The 26,207-nt window shown below is 38.9% G+C and overlaps 1 protein-coding gene across 1 annotated transcript; it reads left to right on the forward strand.

The window, feature by feature from the left end:
- The first annotated feature begins 9,505 nt into the window (after positions 1 to 9,505).
- Positions 9,506 to 16,613, forward strand: LOC126969236 (myrosinase 1-like). The gene is made up of 6 exons (XM_050814592.1): positions 9,506 to 9,648; positions 10,328 to 10,461; positions 11,034 to 11,698; positions 12,335 to 12,643; positions 13,149 to 13,387; positions 16,420 to 16,613. Exons 1-6 carry the CDS (start codon positions 9,626 to 9,628, stop codon positions 16,580 to 16,582), a joined length of 1,533 nt encoding a protein of 510 aa, XP_050670549.1. The 5' UTR covers positions 9,506 to 9,625; the 3' UTR covers positions 16,583 to 16,613.
- Positions 16,614 to 26,207: the final 9,594 nt, after the last annotated feature.

The following is a 26,207-nucleotide window of genomic DNA, read 5'->3' on the forward strand; positions in this document are numbered from 1 at the left end:
TCTTGGCTCTAATGAGGTTCATGACATCGTGTGGGAGCTTATGGTTGTTAACCTTAACCACCCGCTCGTTATCATGGAGAGCGGACTGCACTGTTTGAGTAAGTGCTTTTACCGTGATGTCAATCTTATCCGTACTATCGAAGTAGTTGGACGAGATTGCATATGGTGAATTGCGGGCATCAAAAGTTGATGCAAGAGACTCCCTATAACCCTCCCAGTTTGTGAGGGTTTTAGGGTGGGTAGTGGTAGGGGTGGGGGCATGGGGCCCGAGCTTGAGGGAGACTGGACGATGGTCGGAGCCCAGGTCATCGAGTGGTTCAATCGCCCTTAAATTATGAGCGACACCCTTGACCAAGGCGATGTCTAAAATATCGGGAGAGTGTGCTACGTTATCCGGGTAGTGTGTTGGAGAGGTGGAACTTAGGACGTCTAAGTCCATAGACCTAATTAGACAGCGGAGCTTGATGCCATTCCCGTTTGTGGATAGGCACTTCCAGTCAGTGTGTTTGGAGTTGAAATCTCCAAACAAGATGACTGGAGTCACCTAGTGAGAGAAGATTCTCAAGGTCGCTCTGGAGAGGGATCTTGAGAGTAGGGAGGTAGATTGAGGCTATGATCAGAGACGGATGACCTGACATGCCCAACTGACAGACGGTTGCTTCCATGTTGGTAAGCACTGGAGTAGCGATTTGCGAGCAGTGAAGGGATCTCTTGTAGTAAATGGCTGTGCCTCCGCCACGACGGTCGTCGGCTCTGCCATTGTGTACAAGAGAGTAGGAAGGGATCGATAATCCCTTTGAAGCGTCGAGTTTAAGGAATGTTTCTTGGATAAGCAATTGGTCGATGTCCTTATTGCGAACAAATTCCTTAATCTCTGGGAGGTTGGTGCGCAGGCCGCGTGTATTGAATGAGACAAGTGATACGCCCTGAGGCTTCACTCGCCCCATGTTCTGTGATGAATACATAGAATTCACCAGGTCCTGGTGCTCTATCATCGCCATAAGGCGCTCATGTGGAGAGCTAGCTGATTTGAATTTGTTGGCGAGAATGTTGAATTATTTTATGTCGAATTCTCCATTCTTCAAGAAACTCAGGGGGTTATGCACTCCTGAGTCTGGTTGAGTAGGTGTTGCCCATCTGCGGCCACTCGGGGTGACTTTCACGGGGCGGGAATTGACATTAGATGTCTGGGAGACCGGGGCTGCTTGTCTCCAAGAAGTGGAGAGTAAAGGCCCGGTTGTCCTGTTCCTCAGTTGAGGGAAGTTCGCGCCAGTGGCCGGAGGTGGCCCTGGGTTTGAAGACTGCTTCTTAGCAGACTTCGTTGTTGAGGGACGAGGGGCGCGGGGACATCCGCGGTAGTTCGCGGGATGTCCTTCCTGCCCACAAAGGACGCAAGCGGGAGGAGTCTCCGCATCGCGGGTGCGTTTGCACTCCTTGGTTGTGTGAGGCTCTAGGCACTTGACGCACCTAGGCGGGGCTGAGCAGTTTGCAGCTGCGTGGCCATAAAGCTGGCAGCGATGGCACTGCCCTGGGAAGCCCCGTCTGTGTGGAGCTTATACTCGGATGTTTGAGAGCCCACATACGATGAGCTCTCTCTTGAAGATTTCCCTCGACTCGGGGACATTGGTGAGGAGGTGAGCCAGTGGGTATTTCCTGCCGGATCGGCTGTACATTTTGTGAACAGCCTCGGCCTTGAACCCTTGCTTGGTCAGGTCCTCCAGGATGACCTCACTGGGGAGCTCATAAGGGACGCCACGTAGAATGGCTTTCACTTTGCGCTCTTCCGGGAGCGCATAAGTGTGGTAAGCAACACTCTTATGAGTGAGGAGGCGAGTGAGGACTCGGAAGTCCTCCGTAGTCGGGACGACTACGCGGATGGCTTCACCCGTGTTGGTAGCACGGGTGTATTGCACCTTTTTGTCGGCGCAGAGCTGTGCAACATAAGTCCACTTTGCCTTGTCTCGGATGAAGATAGGCGGTGGGGGCTTATTTGCAGGGAGGACAGGCGTGCTTCATAGATGAGGTGACAGAGACCTCGAGCAAGCTAATGTCGAGAGACATTAGAGGGACAGGGGTTGCCGCGGAGAGTACGTTATCCGAGGTGGTGGCTGAGCGCTTGGACTGGCGCTTCTTCCTGGATTGAACCAGTTGGAAAGGTTCTCCAGAGGGACATCGGGAGGTGTTGACAACGGAGCCAGTGACAGTTCCTTTGTCAGAGTCCTCAGAGGAGGACTGGACTGGCCGCTTTCGGCCGCAGGAGGCGGAGTCGGAGAACTCCATGTCCTCGGAAGTAGATTTGTGAGCGGAGGGCTCATCGGGGGACGCGGGAGAGTCAGCAAGGGGCCGACTTGGAGTGTTGACCGCGGAGGAGACGCTATCGAATAGAGACTGGTGGAATTGGATATTTGTGGCTTTAACCAAAGCCGCAATCTGGACTATAAGGGCGTTGCGAAGGTCCGCTGATGGAGCCATACTGATGAAGCCTCCCCGCCGAGGGCAGGGAGCAACGGGAGTTGGAAGTGGCGCGGCTATCCCTAATGGTTATAGCCGCGAACCGTCACCCTTGGGAAAGCCCAAGTGCAATGGGATCGGGTCGTCCGGTTTCTCTCAGTTGTCACCGTTAGGTATCCTTCAGCTCAACCGCGATGACACGCAACTCACTTACTACAATAAAAATTGCTGTAAACAAGCTGCGGGCCGGAACGAATTCGACGTAACCAGTCGAACTTGGCGTAGTATACCTCGTACCACACGTAGCGGAGCTGCGTAGCGTAGCACTGGGCGTAGCGTGGCGGCGTAGCGGGGCGTGAGCACAGGCGCGTGTAGTAGTCTGCTCGGCGCGGGGGCCGAGACAAGAATGTGATCAAATGAGCCGGAAGCCGCTCTTTTATACCCTCGTCCCATGAAATGAATCCTGGTAGATGGTTCCTGGTGAAATAGCGCATTAAGGCTCAAAATTTTCGGTAAATGCCTAAAGGCCAAGTCGTGATATGTGATTGTGATGATAACGAAGTAGATGTTGAGATAACTGCGCCTGGTTAGAGGTGGTAGTTAACACAATGCTTAACCCTTAATAGCCCGCATTCCTGTGGGGACGCTCGATAAAAGCGTGCCCCAGGTTGTGATGTGGGCTCGATGGAGGCACAGGTGGAATGCTCGATGGAGGCTCCATCCGTTTCTACTCCAGGTATATATTTTTTTATTATTTTTACATTCAATGGCCATATAAATGATATTCAAATTTTGATCTCTCGGTTCTTTATCAATAATACTTCCAAGATAAGAGGACTCCTATATTTAAGATTTTATAAAGACCCACCGCAGAGCAATGATAAGATAAATGATTTGATATATATAAGTCCAGAGTGGAATTTCACAGATACGTCCATCATATTAGATTACTCTTTACAAATCTATACATACCAGAATCTAATTTATGTGTGACATCGAGCTCTTGACGTATCCCAACGTTTCACGTTACAACCATAAATTTTAGTGCAATAATTGTTTAACTCTTTAGTTGTGTGTGTCAATTAAATGTGTATATATTTTTATTTATTTATTATATTGAATCCTAGAAGTAAGAGAAATTACTTAAAAATAATAAATTGTCTTAATGTGAAAGAAAGTTAATTTCCAAATCATAATCCTGTAGGTATCGCTACATCTTGAGATTGCACAAACATACTAAGATTTATTAATATTCGTCAATTAGGCGCGTGGCTCATTGGTCTAACTGCTTGGAAGTATCCCAAATATCTAATTAGAACCCCTTCTATTTACTAAGTTTAATACTGATAAGGTTCTAGTGGACTTTCCTGATCGATTTTATCAATACCATTACATTCAAATGATGGTATAAAAATTCATAAGCCGCTATTTGCAAATAGCATTTAAAAGTCCATTCATCAAACTAATTGATGTGGTATTAACGCTAGTTTCATATTTAATATAAAGAAATAATAATAAACGTATTTTAATTTATGATTTGTGTTTCACATAGTGTTTTACGAAAATATAAAAGTTTGAAGTTGGCAACAAATTTAACAATTTATTTTATACAGTCCAACGTGTGAGATGTCAACTTGACTTACTTTTTGAAAGAAATATTTATTCCAAGTACTTAATATAAAACACAGTATTAACATTCCTACGAGTACACACACACCTTACCATAATACCTGCACTGGTGACCAAGCAACCACATACATACTACGCAGTGATAGCATCTCAACTGCGTTAATTCTGTTTTTATGCTTCTTCTGCCTGTGGCAGAAGAATTAACCCAACTCTCACTACCGTACATTAAAGTTGCGACAAACACTCCATTATGGACAGCCATTAGCGCTTCTTTTGGCACAGTCCGCCCGTTCATGAAAGCATGCAGCGCTCCATTCACACCTCACTTGCACATATCTTCCGTCTCTTGTAAACATGTTACCCAAATATTCGAATTCTGTAACTTGTTCTACCCTTTCATCTTCAATAGGAATATTACACTCAGTCCACCTTTCATCCTTCTCAAATACCATCACTTTCGACTTTCTTGCGTTCACTTTCAAACCTCTCGCTTTAAAGATCGCTCTCCCGTTCAAGCAGTCCATCATTTTTTACAACACATTCGCCGATGACGAAAAAATTACTTGATCAGCGGCGTACAAGAAGCACATTACAAACAATGCTTCCATATTGATTCCACGTTGCATTTCTCTCATCATTCATGCATCTATCCATGAATAGGTTGAACAACCAAGGCGAGGCTACACAACCTTGTCTAACACCTTTGGAGATCAAACCAGCCCGTACAGGCTATAGGCACCATTAATACGAACACAGGCTCGAGAATCTCTGTACACAGATTCCAGAGCCCTTATCAGGAATTTGTCCACCCCATATATAGATAACACCTGCCATAATTCTTTTCTATTCCCTCTATCATATGCCATTCCAAGTCTATGAACGCGCAATATACTTTCTGGTTTTTTCCAGACATTTTTCAGTTATCCAGTGTAAGGAAAAGACTTGATCCGTACATCCCCTTACCTTCCGAAATTCCGCGTGCACATCCCATACTCTATCATTTGTCACATTCATTACTCTTTCAAGCAATATTCTGGCACACCCTTTTCCAATATTATAATAATATAATTTTGACATTCCTGTTGTGAACCTTTGCCTTTATAAATTGGGACAATCACTACCTTCGTCCAATCGTCTGGAACTTGGCCCTGTTTCCAACATAAATTAAATAGGCGATGCAGCAGGCTTACTATTAGTCCATCTTCCACCCTCAACATTTCAGTCGTCACTCGATCAAGCCCAGCAGACATTCCTGACCTCATACCTCTTAACGCTTTATAATTTCACAAACATATCTATTATCTTTTCTTGGTCTTTTTCACTTACATCTTTCTCCAATAAGCACTCAAAATAACATTCTTCCTGCACTCTAGTATCACACTTTCTTCATTCATGACCTCACCTCGTTCATTCCTAATCAGTTTTATAGATGTATTTATATTTTTGCCCCGCGCTTAGTATAAAAATAATTGCGTAGTAATAATTTTTTAACAAAAAACAACCGCCTTCAAAAACACTATTACAAAACATTATATATAATGTGCACTAAAAAGCATGAAAATAATTGCGTATTTTTATACAATCTAATTAATTAATCTTATTCTAGTTACGATTACTGTAATTTTTGGAGTCGGTGTCATCCATGATAGGTTTGTTACTACATACATAGTTATAGGTCAGATGTGCTTGAGTTGTGAGGAGGCGAGAGCGGGTTGCGGCGGAAGGACACCGATTCCATAAATAACAATAATCGTATCTAGAATTAGATTAATTAATTAGAGATTTTATAAAAATACGCAATTATTTTTATACTTTTTAGTGCACATTATATATAATGTTTTGTAATAGTGTTTTTGAAGGCGGTTGTTTTTTGTTAAAAAAAATTTCTCATTCCTTTTCTTCTCTAAACATTCTTTAACTTTCGCTTTTACGCATCTATATTTGTTCTTGATTTCTTTAACATCATCTTGATTCATACCGCCACTCACTCAATTCGTTGCTTCTAATGCTAAGACATCCCACCATGCTTTTGTCTTATTCTCAACCATTGTTCTAGTTTCATCATCCCATCAGTCGGCATTCTGGCATTTTTTACGCCTTCTTTTACCCACACCATAGCCATCTTCAGCACACTTTATAATGCTGGTTTTAAATACAGATCATACATCATTCATACTTTCCTCATTAACATCACTCCAGCTTTTTTCTAGCCGTTCACGCGATTGCTTTTTTACATATCTTTTACTCGCTGGTCTTACAATCTTTCCAGTTTTATACGTTATAATTCAGTTGTTGACCCTTTTAATCTGTGCCGCTAGCGTTTAAACAAACCACTAATTCTGCTAATTACCAAACAGTAATCTGTACCGACATATGGTCCACTATAGGCTCTAGCATCCACTACTTTCATTCCCATTGTTTCATCGACTATCACATACTTATTAACATAACATTGCCTTCCTTCTTTTGCCACGTGTACGTACATATGTATCATCTTATGCTGAAACCACATATTCATCACAGACAGACCAATCTCCACAGATACATCTACCAAGTATACACCGTTGTCATTCATACTCTAATCTCCAAACGTCCCAAGTACATTTTCATACCTATCACGCTTCACTCAAACCCTTGCATTGAAATCCCCAAGCATGACAATACGTTCATTTAACTAACGCAATAACAAAACCTCTCTCGTTTGTTCCCAAAATTCTTCTCTTACCGCCTTACTATGGGAAGAGTCCGGAGCGTATACACCTACCAAAAATAAGGGTGTCAGACCTACTTTCAATCGGACCCAGATGAGGCGGGGACTTACGCACTCTCGCGTGCATTCTGACATTCGCTCTGAATGAAGTATACCGACGCCTTTACTGCCATGTTCTTCATTGGGAATTCCCGACCATATTTCTGTGAACGGGCCGCGCGTCAGTATGTCGTTCCCCTTATGTTTTGTTTAATTCACACACAGCACATCTAATTTTCTTTCATTCATTTTCTCGTAACTTTAACCGCATTATCACAAAAAAACACTATAAGTACGGGTTTAAACCAGAACTAAATAAACCAGCTTTGTTACGGTACTAAAATTAGTACCGGGTTAAAATCGTGTGATTATTACAAAACGTAGACCTAACATGGACCAACTCGTACCAGAGATAGTTATGGGTTCAATAAAAATGCACAGATTAAAAATAAAATGGTCATGAACAAAGATTTAAAGAGTGTACGACAGTTCACTGTATCAGATCACTTATTCGGGCAAGTTCCGTTTCATTTAACGATAGTATTTGATTTTAAAACCAAAATAACGAAAATTTACCTTCTACATAAGTAGATTAATCGTATAATATTATTACATAAGTATAGTAATCATAAAATTACGTAACATATTTAACAGTTTTATTGTTATGAAAATTAGCTAAAATATATTATTTTCTTCAAAATAGTATACTTCCGGATTAATTTAAAGAATTTTGATGGCGTGCTTTTCACGTGACGACCTAATCTCGTATACCTACGTATAAAGGAATAAGAACGTCGAGCGCGCGAATTTTAAGACTTCAATTACAGTACATTGAAAATCAATGTTTGGAGAAGTAGCTACGTACTAAATATTTATGTTAGATATTATTTATTAATAACATAATTTAAAATCAAAAGAAAAAACGAGGTGAAAATTGGAGTTCTGAAGAGAAATTTAGTACATACTATATTGTAACATTTATAATATTTCACTACTTACGCGACTGTTACTTGATTTTATGTTTTATTATATAAGGAAATTTTACGTCAACTTATAACCGACTCGGCACACATTATCGAAGATAAGTCGACTAAAACCCGCACTAATATGTTAAAGATAAAAGAGTGGAGCAATATAATGCATAAGTAAGTAGTTCACACATTATTTTTTTTTTCTTTATAAATATGTCATAGTAAACTTATCACGGAATTCGATCTTTTCTCTAGATTAAACGAGATAACTGGCAAAAATAGGTCCATTATAGAAATAAATTTAGCCTGGAAACGAATGAAGTTGGCGGCCAGGCATAATTATTCAGTTTGTAGAAGACAGCAATTGAACACCGGAGGAGGTGAAAAACCCACCTCACCTTCTCCAGAGGATATAGCCATTATGGAAATAGCTCCTCATTTGTAATGCAGTATAATGAATTGGACAGTGATGCAATGGTAGGTACTTTTCTCAGTAAGAATCGTTTTTTATGAGTTATAATAAACAGATAATTTCTAATATATTTACTGTCTGACTTTAAGATTCATACCACTAAAGAACCTATTGCTGGCACTAGCACTAACAGCTCAGTAGTAGATGATACGGTGACAGTAATTAATATGGCAAATGAAGAATCTAGTATAAGTATAGCTAAGCAAGGTAAGGTAAATTGGAAAAAAATATTGAAATAAAACGCAAACAAAAAAGTTTTATAGGGAAAAAAACATTTTTTTAAGTAAATCTTAATTTATTCAATAAAAGAATATAATTTATTTATTCATCATATTTACAGATAGATACATTTACAGATTAATTTAAAAATATTTCAATGTAGGCGATATGAATATTTATTTTATAATGGTATTATAATATTTATTAAAAAGTTACACAAGTCTTAAAGAATATTACCTACTAGCATATAGAGTATAGACCTAGTTTATTTAAGGAACACAAATTGTATCAAAATAAGGAGTAATATGGAGTACAGGGATAACCACTGTCTCCCAGCAGAATACCAGAGAATGCACCTGCCTCAAATCTTTCTTTTAGCCCGCACTATCTAAATATTCTAGAATCATGAGCACTGCCACGCCACCTTGTCACAATGGCTTGGAAACCATGGCTTGCTCCAAAGGATTACCATTTTTTTCGTTTGGACAATTTTCTACGTGATAAAAAATTTTCTTCTCAGGCAGTACAAAATGCTTTCACACAGTTTTTCGAATCTAGATCACCACAGTTCTATCACAAAGGCAAAAATGATCTTCTTTTTAGATAGTAGCAATGTATAGACAATAATGATAATTATTTTAAATTAAATAAAAACCAATTTAAATTTTTGAATCTATTTCTATATATTTTTAAGATATTTTTCGGTAATAAGAAAATTATATTGTTAAGTTTACAATACTGCAATAATATTATGTGTTTTCTTTCTCCAATTTTCATTAAGTAGGTACATTTTGCGAGTCTGAAACTTTATTATGGTACAAATATGTAAAAATTCAATTTATCAACATGCGAAGTAAACAAATAAAAAACAATGTTATCATGTTACTGTAGATTATACTCAAGAGCATAATATTTAAAAATAATAATATCTATAACATTTTGTAAAGACAGGTAAGAGTGTTTTATCCAATCAGTCAAAAGATTATACTATATTGTAAAAGTCATATTTTGAATATGTTTTCCGACTGATACTGTCTATCAATGATAGATTATTTAAATTTCCTCAACTACGAGTATATATAATACAACACAACTTACGATTTTGTAAACCGAAGACATTATTACCTGACGAGCATGTTCCGGTTTGTCACGTTCACGTAAGTTCATAATAATATAATACGCATCATTTTGTTATTGATTAAGGCGGGCATTAAACATTTATTTAAATAAAATACTTTTCTAATTATTTAAAAGCGTTTAATTGTAACTGCATTTTTAAATTACGTTTTTCCGTACAAGTTACGTCTCATTCCGGGACTACCTGGCGTAGTCTCGATTTCAGACACAAAGTTTGTTCCGGTTCTCGTGGATATTATCCCGAGAGATGTTGAAGCATCTTTATCTTCTTCCATATCGTCCAACTTGAGAATGTATTTATTTGTAGACAGTATATTAATTCTTGAAAATATTAATAACTTGCAATTTAGAAATTAAAAAAAGGCGAAATCAACATTTTTAATAAAACTATAAATAATGATCAGTTTATTTTAATTTGTCGAGTGTGATGTCATTCAAGCGAAGCAATTAAAAAAAACTTGAAGGTAACATTTTCAGTATTAAAATGCTTTAACGAAGAGTTATTAATAAATATTTACGTCATGGTTTTAAATTAAAATAAAATAAATAAAATAATAATTAAAAATATTACTCTTACGCAAAAACTTAATTTAAAAAACAGTTACAATTTCATGCGTTTTAATCGTTTAAAAATGTATTTTATACACATTATTATGTTGTTTGCATCAGAAATAATTATATTAATATATTTGTATATAGACTGCTTATAGTGGCATTGACTGACTCTAAGAAGATTGATAACAGTCGTCATGAAGTGAGGAGATTTCCTGATAGCTTCCTGTTTGGTACGGCCACGGCATCTTATCAGGTAGAAGGCGCTTGGAATGAAGATGGTAGTATTTTCACTATATTTTAAAGTGCATAGTTAAATAGCGAGTAAAAATGACTAACCTGATAGACAGTCCGTAAAAAATATTTAACATTTAATGGCAATTAATAAACAAAACACTAGATTGTGTTTATAAATTTTCTCGCGGGGGATCCCATACAGTAAAAGCTTTTAATTCGTGGGGTAAAAGTCCAGAAAAAAAAGGCGCGAATGTGGAATAATAGGATTCACGGTCCTAGATGACACAATAAAAAATCTATTTAATTGAAGTTTTTCACCAAACTGTTTAATTATTATCTTCAGGCTTATGAAACGCTTTAATATTTTATGTTTTCTCGCTTGTCAGTTTATAAAAGCTCTTTCAATTGGTTGCTATAAGGTCTATTTTATTTTTTTATTAGTACGTTTGACAACGCGTTCACAAAATACCGATTAGCTCCGCGACTAAAAAATCTTTAGCAGGTTTAGGAGTATAGGAGTTGAGTTGCATTTTTTTAATCCGCGAATAGTAAAGTCGCGAATTAAGAAAGTGGGAATAAGAACCATTCACTGTACATAATATTTAATATTTTTTAGGCAAATCAGAAAACATATGGGATCGTCTTACCCACACACAACCATGTCTTGTCAAGAATTGTGATACGGGAGACATCGCAGACAACTCATACTATAACTATCGCAGAGATGTAGAAATGATGAGGGAACTCGGACTTGACTTCTACAGGTTTTCTCTTTCTTGGTCAAGAGTCCTGCCGACAAGTTTCCCTGATCAAATAAATGAAGCTGGAGTTAACTACTACAACAATTTAATAAACGAGATGTTAAAATATAACATTCAACCAATGATATCTCTGTACCACTGGGATCTACCACAAAAGTTACAAGAATTAGGTGGATGGACTAACCCACATATTGTAGACTGGTTCTCTGACTATTCAAGAGTCATGTTTGAACTATTTGGTGATAGAGTAAAGTATTGGTTTACAATTAATGAACCAAGAGAAGTTTGCTATCAAGGTTACGTTGGACAATCTATGGCATCCGCTTATAATATATCCGGTATGGCTGAATATCTGTGTGCGAAAAATTTGCTTGTAGCTCACGCAAAAGTTTATCATATGTATAATGAAGAATACAGACCAACTCAAGGTGGTGTAATTGGAATTGTGTTAAGCGCGTCTTGGTATGAACCTGAAAGTGAAGGTGACCAGGAAGCAGCAGAGGAGCTTCGTCAATTTGAGGTGATCATAATAGAATAGGAATAGGCAGGTCCAATTTCGCGAAAGAGGTCAGTCGCCGAATCCAACTCGGATGGGCAGCGTTCGCTTAGCTCCGTAAAATCTGCTCGTCCCAAATACCACAGTGTCTGAAGACGAAGGTTTTCAACCAGTGTGTGTTTCCAGTGATGACTTACGTACGCAGTCGCTAACTATGGGCCTTATGAGAAAGCTCATGGTCGCTCAAAGGGCAATGGAGAGGGCTATGCTCGGAGTTTCCCTGCGAGATCGAATCAGAAATGAGGAGATCTGCAGGAGAACCGATATTACTGACATAGCCCAAATGATTGCGAAACTGAAATGGCAGTGGGCAGGGCACATAGTTCGACGGACAGATGGCCGTTGGGGCAGTAAAGTCTTCGAATGGCGACCACGTACCGGAAGGCGCAGTGTTGGTAGGCAACCCACGTCTTCCGGCTGATGATATTGATGATAATAGAATAGAGAAAGAATTATAGGATTTTAATTGTATATTATGTATGATCTAGTGATATATTGGTATTTTCTGGAATATGCACAAATACTGCTTGTTCTTTATTTACACTACCAGCTAGTTAATGAGCATTGAAATATTTACAAATTGCTTCTTTTATTTTACAGTGGGGGCAGTATGCGCATCCAATATTTTCAGAATCCGGTGACTTTCCACCAGTTATGAAAGAGAAGATAGCAGCAAAGAGTGCAGCCCAAGGCTTCTTAAGATCTAGATTACCAGAGTTCACGCCAGAAGAAATAGATTTGATAAAGGGCAGTTCCGATTTCTTTGGACTTAATCATTACACTACAAACTTAGTTTATAGAAATGACACAGTTAATGGTATGTACAGTTCAGTGTCGTACTATGACGATATCGAGGTTGGTTTTTATCAGTCAACTGATTGGCCAGAAACTGGAGCAATATGGTTGAAGGTAAGGCTTCTTGTACATTTGCATATTGAATATAACCACTGGCTTTTTAACACTTAAATACGTACTATTTAAACAATTTTGTATGGAACTTATTCCTAATAATAAAACTTATTCCTATATACCACAACGGCGCCTATTTCTCAAGTGAAGAAGTAATGTGTAAGCATTATTGTGTATAGGTCTGAAGGGTGCCGTAGCTAGTAAAATTACTGGGCAAATGAGACTTAACATCTTATGTCTCAAGGTGACGAGCGCAAATGTTGTGCCAGTCAGAATATTTGGGTTTCCATAATCCTGAGCGGCATTGTAATGGGCAGGGGACATCAATCACCATCAGCCGAAGGTCATGTCGTCCGTTATTGTCTTCGAAACAATGTTATAATAATTGTTACTTAATATTCATTTAATCTATATTTTACAAAACAAAGAAAACTTGACGTACGTTGTCGATATCAATAAATTATAAATAATTATAATAATTAATTTGTGTGATTGTCATTTATAGATGGTACCTTGGGGTTTTTATAAGTTGTTGACTAAAATAAGAGAAGACTACAACAATCCTCCAGTATTTATAACTGAGAATGGATGTGCCAGTCGAGAGGGCCTGGATGATGATACAAGAGTCACTTATTACAAAAGTTATCTGGATGTTATGCTGGACGCCATTGAAGATGGCTCAGACGTCAGGGTCTATACCGCTTGGAGTCTGATGGATAACTTCGAATGGCTACAAGGATACTAGTAAGATTTAAACTTAGTCAATTAAATTATTTACTAGATCTACTGAATATACCTACAAAGATAACCTTAAAAAAAATGAGTGCGTCGTCTTTACCTACAATTGTAGTAAAAAAAATGATTTTTGTTTTTTCTCATGGACGATTATTATGATGCTTGCGATAGCGTTAGATCGCTTACGCATCATAATATTTTTTTTTTATTCTTGCGTATTTAATACTGTAGTATGAAAGGGAAATTAATTAAAAATAACAGATTGGTTATATTTATATTTTCTGCCCTAAAATACTAATCTAAGATGTGATCCTTAATGTTACCATATTCATGTACAAAATATGCTATATAATATATTTTAATGTGTGCGTTAATCATTATTTAATTGGATTAATCTATAATAAATACTGTTGCGCGTGGTAAAGTTTCTTTACCAACAAGGCTTAGCAGTTTGTGTACAAAACGAGAGGTGGTCTTTCCTTAGCAGCCTGTGGCTACTAGAGTTATAACGTGTACAACATTCAAGATATACGGTTCATCGGTCTAGGTACCGACTTGTTTCGCACCATTCATACCAACGTCATCGTCCAACGTACCTTCATCATCAGTACAGTCCTTCTTTAATGATCTTTTAATTACGTACCATCAACGCGACTCCCCCCCCCCCTAACCACAATATGACAGCGGCTCTCAAATATCCCCAAGAGGGTACTGGCCCTACCAGAGTCAGGTAATCTGTCCCCACGCATTAAATTCATTCATTCCAACTTAAACACCGTCTACCACCACCATAAAACGGCGCCGACGGCCTTGTTCGCATTCGCCGACACAGCGAATTTAACACATTCCGGTTAAGTTCGTTAAGCACGACATCTAATGTCGCCTTCTGGGCAATGTTGAGGGTAAGGACCTGTTGACTTAACATCTGCGCGTGGACTTTGAGGACAGCGTCTGCTTCTACACGTGTGTGGTTTTTTTTATATATGAGAGGGGGCAAACAGGCAAGAGGATCACGAGATGAGGAGAGGTGAGGCAACTGCCCATGGACATCCGCAACAACAGGTGTGTCAAGAAATGCGTTGCCGGCCTTGAAGGTGGGAGTATGCTTTTTTCTTGAAGGTCCCTAAGTCTTATCTGTTCGGGAAGACCGCCGCCGGTAGTTGATGCCACAAAGTTAGGCAAGAAATTTCTCACAAATCGCGCGGTTTGGCCTTCTCTTCCAAGTGACCACGGAACTGAACGTCGCTCGATATATCGACGCCAAGTATGCCAATACAGGCTGTGGCAGTTAGAGAAGTGATCTCGAATCGAGGGGATACGACAAAGGGAGACTTTTTAAGTGGTGAACGTACAAACTTGTGTCTTCTTGGGTTTGAATTGGACTACATTTTGTCGGCCTCATTCCGAGACTTTGCAAAGCATAGTCTCGATTTCAGACACAAGTTTGTTCCGGTTCTCGTCGACGCTATCCCGGGACATGTTGGCACGGCCGGTGTAGGAAGTATACCCTGTGCTGTCGTCTGCATAGCAGTGAATACTGCTAATTTGCAGCATATCAATAATATGCAGAAGAAACAGTGAAGGGAATACCACGCAGCCTTGCGGTACACCATTGTATAAGGGTTTTAAGTCGGAGCATGCACCGTTGATAACAACCTTGATGCTCCGATCGGCCAAAAATCTGCCGATCCATTTGCACAACTTCTCGGGAAGCCCATAGGATGGCAGTTTTGCTATAAGCGCTTTATGCCACACCCGATCGAAAGCCTTCGCTATGTCCAAACTCACCGCCAACGCCTCTCCTTTCGACTCAACCGCTTACGCCCATTTATGGGTGAGGTATGTAAAAAGATCACCAGCTGAGCGACCCTGACGGAAACCGTACTGGCATTCGCTGTTCAGCTGGTACTCCTCTAGGTATCCTAAGAGCTGGCGGTTGATGATCGACTTTCTTAGGGATCGGGTGCACTAAAGCCGCCTTCCATGATTTCGCGACTGTTGAGTAGGAGAGCCGGAAAAGACGGGTAAGGACCGGCGCCAGTTCCGGACCATATGTCCGCAGCACTATCGGGGGAATGCCATCGGGCCCGCTCTATTTGTGAATGTGCTTCGACTTCGCGTCAGCAATAACTCTTTTGAAGGACCTAGAGGCATGATTGAAGTGTTTTTTAAGTTCGCTGGAATTCACATCCTTAGATACTACCTCATTGATCCAAGCCTGATAGCACACCTGCTTTCGGCGAGAGGCCATTTTGCAGGAGCGGTCAAACCATGGTTGGGACCTGCCATCGATAGGCACAGACGAGGATGGAATGAAGATTTCCATACCTTGAAGTACCACATCAGCTACATCGTCAGAAGCGGCATCTGGATCACCCAGCGAAAAACAACAACAACTGGTAGCGCAGAGATGATTCCTCCTTTGAGCCGCGTTTAATCGGCAGTTGACGACATGCTTGTCAGCATCATCTCCGTTGAAATCGCAGTCTTGAAGTCGAGAATCATAGACATACACATACAATTATGTGCACAATTTTAAAGCGGGCTGTGTTCTGCCTCAAATGGTTAACACAGCAGTAGATCCACAAACGAAGGCTTTTTTGTGGTTCTACTGCTGACTACAAAGCCAGAAAGTTAACAGACCTCCTGACTTTTTCTTGATCAGGAGTGTAGTACCTGACAGGCGCTATTAGGATGAATTGTTTCCCTGTTTTCTTGCTGACACTAGGGACAGGGTTTTTTATGGAAGTCGAGGTCAACCAAGCATACATGAGACTTGACGGTAGTTGAAACCGACATTCTCCTACACCAGAGCAGTGACTGGCAGAGCAGTGGGGCAACGTGTCTGACGTTGTCCTCCTATTAGAAATCCGTTATATACATTGGTAGAAAATTACTTGAAATGACAATGTTCTTCATACACTACTACGAACTCATTTCTTAAAGTTTATTGAAATTGTGAAAGTTATAATGTTTTTTTGGTAATTTTTTATAAGGCTATCATTATGACAGCTACTTAAAGATGCGTTTTTAATTTACAGTGATAGGTTTGGTCTCTACGAGGTTGACTATGAAAGCCCCGAGCGCACCCGTACTCCACGAAAATCTGCATTTCTGTACAAAGAGATTCTGCGTACGCGCACTTTAGATATGCATTTTGAGCCAGACGCAACTCTACCCATGGCAATCGACGAAGGACACTGACACGCGCATCAGTAATAAAATATTAAACATGTTACTTGTTGTTATTTAAGAACATTTATTGAAGTGCGTGTTACTTTGCGGAAATCCAAAATTATCCTAATGATGTGGGTTTCACTGAGTATAAATAATTCAGCTATGATTTGTCTTTAATTAATTTGTCAAAAGTGTTTCGCCTCTACACGAGGCATCCTCAGGACATGTTGATTCGCAAAATACTAACACGAGACTCTCTTTCGCTCTCTCCCTGAGTCTCATATATATGTTATTTAACTTATTCTAAGAAAAAATAGAATACATGTTACCAGCACGAGTTTAAGAAAGTCTCATTTAGTAAAACGTATATATTTTAAGATATAACAATAAAATAAAAGATATAAAATACCTATTTACAATTGCTCATAAATAATGATCTAAAATTTACAAACGTATTCTGCTTATAAGAATAACATTTATTGGTTTGAAATAATGCTTATAACATGAAAGAGTTTGTCTGTTAAAAACTAATTCATAATTGTATTAATTAATTCAAGGGATCCAAGAAAAGAGCTGAAACTTAAAGGCCGGCAACGCATCTCTTGATTCCTAGTGTTGCGGATGATTTTTTTTACAACACTAAGGGACGACCAGCTGATGAAAATTGATACGCCCTGCCCATTCCAATGCGAAGAATTCTAGAAAGACCCAAAAATTCTGAGCGCGTCACCTTGAGACATAAGTTGTTAAGTCTAATTTGCTCAGTAGGTCTTTACACTAGCTACGGCGCCATTCAGACCGAAACACAATAATGCTTTCACGTTACTGCTTCACGGCAGAAATAGGAACCGTTGTGGTATCCATAATCTGGCCGGCATTCAATGCAAAGGAGCTTCCTGATGATGTCTATGGGCGGCTACCTCACAACTCCCCATCACGGTCATGCAGGGAGATCTGTTCAAGACTTCGCCTTAGCATATAGTCATGCAACTGGTTATTGCGCCAACGCGAATCCCAGATGTGGAAGATCACCTTCACTTCTGGACCTTCTGTTGACCTCACATCCGGACGGCTACCTAGATTCCGTTGACCCTACTCTGGCATCGTCGGACCACTAGGCAGTGGCCGGATCAGGCGATCCGGAGCACCGTGCCGACTACGCGCCTAACACGGCCCCGCTTCTTAGGCTGTCGCCGCGTGTGGCACTATTGGTCAGTAGAGTGGGATGAGATATGGTATTTGTTTGCATCCTACCCCTGGAGGCCGATCTGTTTTTCGCTGAATGATCCAGATACCGCTGCTGACGCTGTTGCTAATGTGGTACTGCAAGGTATGGAACTCTTCATTCCATCCTCCTCGGTGCCTATTGGTGGCAGGTCACAACCATGGTCTGACCGCTCCTGAAAAATGGCCTCTCGCCGAAAGCAGTAGTGCTATCAGGCTAGGGTCAATGCAGTGGTATCTGAGGATGTGAATTCCAGCGAACTTAAAAACCACTACAATCATGCCTCCAGGTCTATCAAAAGAGTAATTGCTGAATTCGAATTACATTGGCAGAATTGGCGAGTGACTAGCACGACTTCCTTCGGGAACTCGTGCGTTCTGGTTGCTCGCCAATGCTGTAATAATATTAGTGTAATATTACAATGGATAAAATGATGTGTTTTTGTTCAGTATCCTTCTTTAGAGTTTATATTGTAGTCTCTAGACTTTTCATGTATTGCAAAGACAGCTTCTGACTGAAATTTTAAAATTGTTTATCAGGCTACATATAGGGATTTAATTTATTATGTAATATCTGCATTGCTGTGATAACATCAACGATCAGATAGGTGATAAAATTGCCAAGATAAGACCTCTTGTAAGATTCACTCACTTAATTCAAAGTTCATGCACCTTTTGTGCAAATTTGTCCACTAACTTCTTACAAAGGTAAAGGCGTGGCAAATATATAAAATAATCGTGACAATTAGTTAGATCACTAGACTTATCGACGGTGCGTGGCTGTGGATTTATTGGAAAGCTATAAAAAGCCTTAAAATACTCACAGACAGACCCGCAGTTCAACTAAAGAATCTTGTAACGATATTAAGAGTTTTGATATATCATGTTATAGAGGAAGAAACAGACATATATTTCTGTCTAAAGTAAGCTAAGGTCATATTGCATGCTAAAGATTGTTTTCTGTCCTATGATAGTGGACTTAACCTATAATTAAGAAATTTAATGTGTTTTTGTTTTTAAAAATATGTTGTATTATACAAGTACCAAATAAATGTTCTTATTCTTATTTTTTTAATGAATCATCCATAAATATACTCATATAGTAACAACAGTAACTCATTTTACTACTGTTCCTTTAAAAGAACACCAAACCCCCTTATCCTGGGAGAGTAGGATTTTTTTCAATATTTTTTATAGGGTTTTTAGACCATAATTATACACTTGAGAGAAAATGAAAAAGATCATGCACATTTTCCATCTCCCGTAATATCCGGGTTAATGACGAAATGAATACGTCGTGCTTTTACTAAATAACATCATAAAAGTGCCTAAAAATATCGTGCCGAGCAAGTAAATGACAATTAGAAAAAAGGCAGTGATTAAAATTATTTTATAAATATATTATAATCTTTAAGATAACATAACCCTTAATTAGTCTTGCCACAATATCACGCTGATAATTATTATTAAGCCAAATTCAATACAGCGACATCTAACGCGTTCAGCAAACACCAACGGCACCGGACCTGGGCAGAAGACAGCCAAAGACAAGCAGTCTGTTCTACTGAAAATAGATGGCACTTCCAAGTAATCTATAAAAACACTGTGCATAATAATATATTAATAGCTCAAGTTATATACCTAAGAAATCTGACAATATAATTAAAATATACCTTTGTTTTGAATAAAAAAAGGAGAAAATCATGATTCCACGTCTTAGAAACATACAAAAAGTGATAGAAGAATAAAAATTTACCATTCCAATAAAATAAAATAAAAATTTAACATAAAACAACCGCATTTAAAAACACTATTACAAAATAATAGATATAATGTGCACTAAAAAGTAAAAATAATTGCGTATTTTTATATAATCTAATTAATTAATCTTATTCTAGTTACGATTATTGTTATTTTTCCGCCGCAACCCCTCTCACACACAGCCTCTCGCCTCCTCACGACTCAAGCACATCTCACCTATAAATATGTATGTAGTAACAAACCTATCTTGGATGACACTGACCCCAAAAATTACAATTTTATACATTTTAGTGCACATTATATCTATTGTTTTGTAATAGTGTTTTTGAAGGCGGTTGTTTTTTTGTTTTTATGATTTTTTAGTTTTATTACTAACAATTTGTCTAAATATGTGTAAATATACGAAATTTTTCAATGCAGCAATGAACGTAAGTACTTTGCAAGTTGATTACAGACAGTGTTCCGTTACTTTGTCATGGATTCCGTAATCAGAACCTAACCAAACTCTCACGAAACTATCTTTGAAGTATATGCTTTCCAATAAAATAAGAATCATCGAAATCGGTTGGCGCGATATTGAGTTATTGGTAAATTTATCATCCACTTTGCTATACGTATGTATAGCAAAATTTAAGAATTTTATGGTTTCCTCATGGATTCCACTATCAGATCTGGACCAAATTACTATGGGACCACTCGGGAAGCTTTCAAATAAAAAATAATTATCAAAATAGGTTCACCCAGTCGAAAATTTTGAGGTAACAAACATACAAAAAAAAACCGACGAATTGAGAACGTCCTACTTTTTTGAAGTCAGGTAAAAAATGGAGAAAAGAGTAACGGAACAAGTAACACAAAATGTCAACCAAATGCTTGATGAAATATTTTCTGTGTTGGAGGAACAGTTCGATAACCTTAAGAAAAGGTAGAGAACCAGGAAAAGAGACTCTATTTTTTGGATAAATATAATAATTAACTCTACATATTTCTCCATTAAATCAGACCATAGAGATAAATAGGAGGTTAGAAGACTGGGAAGATAAGTAGCCGGCCTATAGTAGTGACCTTGTTAGCTCTAGATATCTAAATAAAAATAAACAAATAGGGGCAATGACAGATTCTATATTTTATAATAAAGAAGACTACCCACGATTTGTATGAGAGAAAAGGAAGGAGCTCCAAGAGCAAGTAAAAATAGCAGAATATACCCTTCCAACCAAAAAAAGATTGCTGTCTGCCTCTCCAGAAAACTATCCCCCACACAAGAAGACGGAAAACACCCAAGCTAACAAAAAAAAACATAGTCCTCCTATCGACAAATCAGAAGATCGTCAAGTATTTCAGAATAAGTCCTAAAACCTTCTTAGTTAATAAAAACACTAACGTCCAGAACAGTACCAAAACCTCATAGCGTCGCTACCCACGGATCTTACAACCAATCATCTGAAGACAAACAAAAATTTAAATCTTCTTACCCAGCTGGTCTCTGTGGAAGATCAAGATTAAAACCTTCCAAAGAAAATAATAAACACCTATACAAACTCATGTTCAAATATGCAGCTATTATACCATAAATGCTGAATACATAATACTCCACTTCAAAGCACATGTAAGTAAGAATAGTACTAATAATTATTAGTAATACCTACTATTACCTAAGTGACGTATATGCTGAAATAATCCCAATCGAGCTATCGAGTTATTTAATGACAAAATAAAATTATTTTTTCAACAATGCTTCCCAAAACTTAGAGTACACATTACAAATAAGGTGGAATGACCGAATTGGGCCACCATAGCGCTAAAAGAAAAAGTTGTAAAACAAAAATAACTCTACATTTCAGATACTACATAACAATATGCAATGAAAATAAAATAACATATCTAATCACATTAAAAATAGTAAAAATATTCTCCGTGCTTCATGGATAGTAATTAAAGAAGACAATGCTAAGGAACCCCCCACTAATAATACATAGAAATAATAAATAGATATTAGAAAATTAAACTGACTTCTTGAAAAGGGCTAATAAGTTCAATAAATACTACTTTAACTTAGAATCCGACATACCTTACCTTAAGATAAATAAATCGAAAGCTTGTTAACATATAACACCTTTGCCCACTTAATTTATTTTAAACTGTTTTGGTACAGAAGAACTCAAAAATGTTATACAACCATTACCTAACCCTTATGTGAGTGACGAGGTACCCGGGTACCTTTAGCGTTTTCAAATTCAAAGAAAAGTATGTTTTAGGCACTGTAGGTAGCTGTGATTTCCTGAGACCTCTTAACTATTTATAAATTACATATAATATATTTTTTAATGTTTTGACCCAGTTAACTATTTACAATGTTTTGTGTAAGCCAAAACATATTTTAAACTCACAATAGAGTGACAAGGTACCTGGGTACCTCTTTCTATTTTTCTATGATTATGAAAAAGTATTTTGTAATTTCATACAACATTGAAATAATCAACATTTGTAAAAATTACAAATTGTTTTTTATACAGAGATTAATTAGCACAGATCTCGAAGCTGGTGTTACATGTTGGACGAGTTACTGCATGTTCATCATAAGCTGGTTTTCTGCAGTTAGTGCAAGCTTTTCGTGTTTTTCTTTACTCGCGTTTGAGTTCTCTCTGTTCCCTTCTGTTATCATATTTCTGATGACTGTAAAACGCCCTCTAGAATCTTGTCTAGTTTGACTTATAGAAGTTGTAGATCTAGAAGAAATCGACAGCCTTAATTCTTGGGTAAGCACGTTTTGCATTGCAGATCTCGTAATTTTTATGTGACACCGTTCCAACTAGTGTCATATTCCACGAATTCAAGGTATGAGTCAGTTAAAGAGACGTAATAAATATCCGTAGTTACATTCAGTCCGGAGTTGTTATTTAGCCAGAATGCACTGTATTATATCTCTAATACAGTGCATTCTCCAACATTTGTTTGAGGATTGCCATCGCTTGACTTTCCTGTATATATTTGTCCATTTAGGGGGAAGGAATTACTTGCATCACAAGCCCATAATATTCTTATGCCATAGTTTTCAGGTTCAATGCCATGTATAATGAATAAAGCGAGTCCGCCCACGATAACCCAATAGCTGTTCAACAACGGTAGGTAATACATTCACGAGGCTTGTAGATTTTATTCAAATTTGAAATACAACTAGTCCAAATATCTCGTAGAGCTGCTGTATCAGCCAACAAACGTTCAGGGTGGGTTACGTCATTATCAAACCTATTTCCATTTGAGTGTAAAGTAGACTGAAAAATGCAGCCCCACCTCGTTGACTACTACTTTGTGTTCTGGGAAGTAGATCAGACTGCCACCGCGTTCCATCCTTTGCAATGAGAGTATTTTCAAACGATTCCTATTCAAAACTCGCATCGGATAGTAAGAGTCAATCGCATTTTTTTTATATATAAAAGGGGGCAAACGGGCAAGAGGCTCACGGGATGGGGAGAGGCAACCGCCCACGGACATCCGCAACGTCAAGAAATGCGTTGCCGGCCTTTAAGGTGGGAGTATGCTTTTTTCTTGAAGGTGCCTAAGTCGTTTCTGTTCGGGAAAACCACAGCTGGTAATTGATTCCACAAAGTGGCTGAGCGAGGCAAGAAATTTCTGGTTAAACGCGCGGTTGTTGAATGCAAGACGTCAACTTAACTTTCAGAGGTTAACGCACAAACTTATCATTTTCAACTTTAGCTTCTGGCTCGTAGAAGCACATCTTGATTGATTACATAACATATAAACTGTATGAAGGTACCCGGGTTCCTTAAAATACTTAACAAGTTATATGATTGGTGGGATTCCTACCCAATCAGATTTGAAGAACTTTTTCTTCTACATTTTTGAATAATTCGCCAGTCCGACCGCCAAACATAATTTTAGGTGTTGATATTTTGCCACAGACAGACGAAGAGTTAGTTAGTAGACGAACATTTTCTAATTATGATAGGTTATGAATCCCAAAAGTGATGATGAAGACGCAAAAGAAAACGTAAACAAATTAGTTTAAAACAGAAAAAGAACAAAAAATTTTTCTCAGAAAATCATTGTTCTACTTCGGATAACGACAAGTTTGAATTCATGGCTAACAAGTAAGTCATAATAAATACTAATACTACAAAAAGTGAAAAATTTGTGCATCAGCTGCCTTCAGGAGTTAAAAATAAACGTCATGAAGTAAACAAAATGTTATTATAGAAGAAACTACTGATGCTGAGTCAATACAAGAAGATATTTTATCAAAAAGCAAAATAAAAAATATATTTTATCAAAAACTGAAATGAAAAATGTGAGATGAAAGAAATCAGACTCTAAAAAATTGGAAACGTAAATAAGAAATGAAAGTAAAGAGAAGACGTTATGAAGACCGAACAGGAAAGAATCCTATGGCTAAAATACTTAAAACTCTTACGAAAATTCATGTAACACTAAATATTGCTTTAAAAACAACTACTCATATCTGTATATTTAACACGCTTGTTCGAAGTACGTTAGAATTCAGTAGCATAATATAGAATTTTTCTATAAATGCCATATAAAACGCATGGAAAAAAATTCAAAAATCATTAACAAATTATTGTCATTCAAAGATCCCCGGTCCCTCAAATCCATCACGTTACTATAAAACAAATAAAATAAAATAGCCTTTATTATTACTAGTGACTTAATTTTTCTTATAAATAAAACTTAGATTAGCTTAACTAGTAATTTGTCTCTCGACAAAGGCCTCCTCTAAAAACTTCCACCTTATTCGGTCTCTGGCTACTCTCATCCAGTCCAGTCCTGCTATCCTTTTAAAATCGTCCACCTTCTAATCTGTCTACATTTCCTTCGTTCGACGGTACCAGGCTATGCAGTCCTGGAGAATCCGTTCCTGGGTGTCCAAAATTAAGGCCTGTACCTAATAGTGATTGCCCAGGCTGCCCCGCGTATTCTGGAGGGGGCAAAACTGTGCTGACTTGGAGCAAACAGAGCAGGAGGCTCAAACCCTCCTCCACATTCGCTGTGGACTTTTGCAACATCAGGGGGCTTCACTCAAATTTAAATGCCGTCCACTTTCGCCTGGAGACGGCGAAGCCGGCCCTGCTCTTTTTAACCGAGAAACAGATATCCTCTCTGGCTGATTCATCTTACCTTTCATACCCGGTATAATTTGGAACACTCCTTTATACAGCGGGCTGGCGTGTGCGATTAAGTTAGGGATATCTGTTCTGCCTGAGTTTTCTTGAAGGACAGGACCTATGCATCATCTGGCTGCGTGTAGACTGCGACGACCATTCGCGAATCTACGCATGCCTGTATAGGTCCCATAGTGGTAACGTAGAGACTGACCGGCTCCTCGAACACACCCAAATGGCTACAGATTCCGTGTTGGCGCAGATCCCCACTGCAGAGATCGTGTTTCTTGGCGATTCTTCCGGCTCTCCTACTCATCAGGCGTCGTCCCGAAATTATGGAAGACGGCTTTAGTGCACCCAATCTCTAAGAAAGGTGTACGCTCGAATCCGTCCAACTGACGCCCCATTGCCATTACCTCCATTTTCTCCAAAGTAATGGAGTCGATCATCAACGGCCAGCTCTTGGGATACCTAGAGGAGCAACAGCTGATCAGCGACTGCCGGTACGGTTTCCGGCAGGGTCGTTCAGCTGGTGATCTTCTTGCATACCTCACCCATAAATGGGCGCAAGCGATTGAGTCAAAGGGAAAGGCATTGGCGGTGAGTTTGGACATAGCGAACGCCTTCGATCGGGTGTAGCATAATGCGCTTATAGCGAAAATGCCATCCAATGGGCTTCCCGAGAAGTTTTGCAAATTGCAAAGCCACAGCCTGCAACTTTATAAGGCGCAAATTCGGCCTCACTTGGAGTACTGATCTCACCTCTGGGCGGGTTCTCCCCAGTACCGGCTTCTTCCATTTGACCGCATATAACGAAGAGCGGTTCGAATCATCGACGATCATGTGATCTCTGATCGTCATGTTTCTTTAGCATTGCGTAGAGATGTGGGTTCTCTCTGCATCTTCTACCGCATTTATCACGGGGAGTGCTCAGAGGAATTGTTCGGGTTGATTCCGGCCGAATTCCAGCATCGGACATTACGTGGAAATTACCACGCGCATCACGTAGACGTCTGGCATTCCACAACCGCGCGTTTTGTCAGAAATTTCAAGCCTGGCACAGCCACTTTGTGGAATCCCGAACGTGGTTTTCCCGAACAGATACGACTTAGGGACCTTCAAGAAAAAAGTACACTCCCACCTTAAAGGCCGGCCACGCATTTTTTGACACACCTGTTGTTGCGGATGTCCATGGGCGGTTGCCTCTTGCCCGTTTGCCCCCTTTTATATAAAAAAAACGTTTGTGTGGTAAAGGTTATAATAACATAAATAACTTTGTTAATGATAACACAGACTGGGATATGAGCGACCGCCTTCAGACTATGAAACTAAGCGTTTCAAATTTAAAAAATAATAAACACCATCGTTCAGTTTGAGAAACGTTGTATTTCAGTCTGTGCGCATTTCCATAATGCTCACAGACCGAAAGCAGCTTCCCCAACCCCTTGATGGAGGGACTGAGGAGCACCATGTCATCCGCATAGCTTAGGTTATTCACGCAAACGTTCCCTATATCTTGGCCGATCTTG

The sequence above is a fragment of the Leptidea sinapis genome, chromosome 17, assembly GCF_905404315.1.
Source record: "Leptidea sinapis chromosome 17, ilLepSina1.1, whole genome shotgun sequence".
NCBI lineage: Eukaryota > Metazoa > Arthropoda > Insecta > Lepidoptera > Pieridae > Leptidea > Leptidea sinapis.

Bases quoted from the DNA above. Each gene is read 5' to 3' on its own strand.
- LOC126969236 (XM_050814592.1), top strand. From the start codon at position 9,626: ATGTTCCGGTTTGTCACGTTCAC. The intron at 9,649-10,327 runs GTAAGTTCATAA...ATTTGTATATAG, and splicing joins TTCCGGTTTGTCACGTTCAC to ACTGCTTATAGTGGCATTGA. The intron at 10,462-11,033 runs GTAGTATTTTCA...AATATTTTTTAG, and splicing joins AGGCGCTTGGAATGAAGATG to GCAAATCAGAAAACATATGG.